We start from the raw sequence: 3915 nt of genomic DNA on the forward strand, positions 1-3915 counted from the left end.
TTGCAAGTCAAAACAAAGGTAAAATTACCATTCTACCCTCATGTGCAAGGCACAAGCCATACTTAATTGAAAATTTTAACCTTGTTAGGGTTAAAGGATGAATAATGTATTAGGTTTTCCAAATAAAGGATCGTGACTGTAATTATTGAAGTTAAAGGCTATCTATTGTAATTCGATACAAACATAAAGGACGAAAAATATAATTTACCCAACTTTTTATTAATAAATTATTGAGTAAAAGTTAAAAAATAATAGATTTAAAAGATATATTGTACTTTATTAAATTTTGTTTTACTTTTTTGATACTTCATTGAAATATTTATTAGGTTATAAGACATATATTTAACTTAAAGCTAAAATTTTAATAACAATTTCGAATTCCCTCTCAAAATTTTGTAGTTTCCCTCCGACACCCCCTAAAACTTTTCCACAGTAAACCCCAAAATTTAGTTTCCCTCCTATCCTAATTCTATAATCTAAACCCTAACCGTGCCCATCGCTCCTCATTCCCATCGCTCCTCATTCCAATTTCCACATCTCCTTGTCCATTCTAGTAGCAGTTGTATTGGCTTCTCTGATGGAGAAAACCACAGACGAAGCAAGTGCTTCTCTTTTAGTGTATGAAGGTTGTTTTCTTTACAAAATCGCCACTCAATTCGACGGTTTTATGCTTCAATTCATCATCAAGTGTCGGTCAGAACTGTTCTTACTTATTTTTTTCTGCAATTTTGATCTTTAACCTTTTGTTATTACCTATGTAATTGTAATCCCTCACATGAGACCTAAACCTAAGGGTTCTAGATGGATTAAAACCATGGCATGAATGCAGTGAAGCGAATATAAGGCAATTAATAGAATAACAAAAAATATTAAAAACATTTAGAAAGTTTTCAGTGATTCTGATGTGCAAAATAAGGTAGGTAGAGGCGAGGCCAGCCCAGTCCAGTCCATTAGGGTGAAAAAAATGAATTGGTGGGGGAATTGGGAATAAAAAGGAGTCGTGGTCGGATGGGATGGAGATGGAGGGATCGTTTTGGGGGCGCGAGTGATGGAAATAGTGAAGAAGCACGATTCAAGATGTTTGGAATAATCACCACCACCTGAAAAGTCAATGCCAAGAAGCGTATTCTCCGCATCTGGAAGGTAATCGTCCTCTAATTTCTAATTAAAGGAGAGAAAATGGTGGTTTTTAGTATAATTTAGGGTGAAAATATGGTTGAATGGATGTGAATACTCTTAGACCGTGGGGTATGGTGGGGCGTGGGTTAGGGGCATGGTGAGACGCGTGGAGTATGGGGCACCCAAGACCAAAAACCAATTTCAAAGAGGTATGGTGGGGCGTGGCTGGGTTGGCGTGGCTAGTGCTCTTGGCCAATGAGGTTTCACCATGTCATGTGGGTAGCCCCGCCCAACGCCCGGGCTGCATCCTACGCCAACAGAGCCACGCCCAAACCCAAACCCAAACCCACCCGGGATGATGACTTGGGCGTTTCTCTCCAACCCACGCCCAACCCCATAGTGTTAGGGCTTTATTATATTTCAATTCATTCTATTCTTAATTTATTAATATATTTTAATGCTGACCATGTTGATTGAATGTTAAGGTTTCTTTCAGTCACTCGTTTATGTTTATCATCAATAGTATTGGTAATATTGGCAAATTATTAATTGATGATTGTGGTTCTTCTTTATATATAAATAACTTTTGTCATATGTACACCAATATTAAGTTACAATACCAAAAATATCTCTGTTACGATGAATCATTCAAAACAGTTTAACTACTTGTTCAATGTGTTAAAAGGTTTCAGTTCTAACTTCAAAACTACTAATAATTAGGGGTGTAAATAAGGCAAGACGAGCCGAGCTCGACTATGCTTGAGCTCGTCTAACTTATGAAGGCTTGAACTCGTGCTCGTTTAACTTATGAAAGCCTGAGATCGGCTTGATTCGAGCTTTTTTCTAATGCTCGAGCTTGGCTGATCAGTTAACAACGAAGAACTCACAAAATTTGATTATTTTGGGTTAGCTAATTACAATTGACTGCTACTATTAGTTGAATTTGAGGCGGTTATACAGTTATGTGTCAACGGTTGGGCGGATGTTTGCTTTGTGCATTGGTTCACAATGTATGTTCCGTTAATTTTTATTTAAATATTTATGGTAGTATTTTTTACAATATAATCGAGGGTTACTAATCTTATCACATTTCTTTCTACTTTTATGTTAGGTATTTATATGCAGCTGGGGAACGGGAGGGTTTAAATAATACTGCATATTTTCATCCTCGTTATATTGAAGGTGAACTTGTCTTAGATGATGTTGACTTTGTGATTGACCACATAAAAAAGGTTATCTCTTTTGATAAGGACAAACAATGGTTTATTGAACCATACATAGCCGGGTATTCAATTTGTTTCATATCAAGATCATTTATATTAAAGCTTCAACCTTCTTTTAGTTATGTTAGAATATTGTTTTTGTTTTTATTTATTAAGTGTTTCTTAAATCAGACCATTTTACGCAGGAAACACTGGGTATTAATTATACTTCAACATCATCCGGTATATAAAACTTGGAAGGGTTACATATTTGATTCACGTAAAGGTAAAGGTAAAGGTAAAGGTAAAGATGATGATGATTATTCATGTTACGAGATTACAACATTATTCGAACAAGCCATAGAAGAAAATATGACGTGGGCTAAGGTTAAAGTAAGTTCTGATTCATTTTCTATAGCTTGTTTATTTTTAGATTTTAGTTAACTAATTCTAAGCTCAATTAACTATTTAGCGTCGTCTACAACCTAATGGATGGGAGTGCGGTTATTTTCTTATGTTGGCTATGTATGATTTTGTGATTTGTAACAGAGAACATATGGTAAGTATATTTTATACATTCCTATTCCTATTTATATACGTTTAACAACAGTGTGTATTAAACTATAACCTAACTTTTATCTATCTTTATGTTTTAGTTGGCAAATAAAACTAAAATGGTTCGTCAAGGTGAAATTGAAATTGATGAATTTGTAGAGCGTACTTTAAAGGTGTTTATATCATCTTTTGGTGACGTTGAGGATGAGAAGGATCAATGAAGGTAAGTGTATTAGTATGCGGATCTATTCATAGTATTTTTTTTTTCAGTTTTTCTACATTTTTATAAATATTTGTTTAAGACACTTGAGTGAGCCTCCGAACATAGTCTTTTGATTCATTATATTGAGAATTAATTGCAAAGATGGTTAAGTCACATTGACCCGTTCATCTATTTGACCCTAAGGGCCTAGGCACACATATTATTAGGGTTTCTTAGGAGCAACACATGGCTTTGTATTAATATTGACTATAGTTGGCATGACTTATGCATTAAAATTTTCTAGATTTTGGGATCATGTTTTATTTTAATCCTAAATGTTAGTTGATAGACATTTTATTTGTTTTGATCAGTGGCAAAGGAATTCTGGTTAGCTGGTGTTACTTAGAAGAGCTTGTGGTGGATGAAGAAAGTTGCACAAAGTCAAAGGTTTTTCAAGTGTTTTTTTGCATGGGTGTAAAACTGAATGATTCTATGTTTTTTTTTTATATTTTTTTCTTTGTTAAATTGAATGCTTTAGACTAACGGGTCAAGATGGATTCTTTAGCTATTTATAAAACGGTTCATTGTTTGGTATATCCTTTTGATATATGTGTTTGTAAATCTCATGAATCAACATGAATTGGGTGAAATATATGGATGCACCACCTAACCAACCGGCTATTAACTCCACTACAAACCGTCTTATTAGGCTTTAATATAATGCTTTATAAATATGACGATCAATACACCGAAACCGTCTTATTAACACGCCACAAACCGTCTTATTAGGCTTTAATATGACGCTTTATATATATTAAATATGACGGTTAACAAACA

The 3915-nt window shown here is 34.3% G+C and overlaps 1 protein-coding gene across 5 annotated transcripts; it reads left to right on the forward strand.

Moving 5' to 3' along the window:
• The first annotated feature begins 399 nt into the window (after positions 1-399).
• LOC110890553 lies at positions 400-3668 on the forward strand. 5 transcript variants are annotated; one of them, XM_035979334.1, is made up of 6 exons: positions 400-693; positions 2231-2404; positions 2528-2714; positions 2794-2880; positions 2978-3099; positions 3450-3668. In XM_035979334.1, the coding sequence occupies exons 1-5, from the start codon at positions 578-580 to the stop codon at positions 3095-3097; spliced, it is 684 nt and encodes a 227-aa protein (XP_035835227.1). In that variant the 5' UTR covers positions 400-577; the 3' UTR covers positions 3098-3099; positions 3450-3668. The 5 variants fall into 5 exon arrangements, 3 of the variants coding, with proteins under 3 accessions (XP_035835227.1, XP_021993865.1, XP_021993866.1); XM_022138173.2 differs by having other exon boundaries at positions 402-1143; XR_004871437.1 differs by lacking the exon at positions 400-693 and adding an exon at positions 1164-2129 and having other exon boundaries at positions 2231-2351.
• Positions 3669-3915: the final 247 nt, after the last annotated feature.

This window comes from Helianthus annuus, chromosome 11 (assembly GCF_002127325.2).
Source record: "Helianthus annuus cultivar XRQ/B chromosome 11, HanXRQr2.0-SUNRISE, whole genome shotgun sequence".
NCBI lineage: Eukaryota > Viridiplantae > Streptophyta > Magnoliopsida > Asterales > Asteraceae > Helianthus > Helianthus annuus.

Excerpts from the sequence above, each read along its gene's own strand:
- LOC110890553 (XM_035979334.1), top strand. The coding sequence starts at position 578 with ATGGAGAAAACCACAGACGAAGCAAGTGCTTCTCTTTTAGTGTATGAA. Across the intron at positions 694-2,230 it reads CAATTCATCATCAAGTGTCG|GTATTTATATGCAGCTGGGG; the intron begins GTCAGAACTGTT and ends CTTTTATGTTAG. Across the intron at positions 2,405-2,527 it reads ATTGAACCATACATAGCCGG|GAAACACTGGGTATTAATTA; the intron begins GTATTCAATTTG and ends CATTTTACGCAG.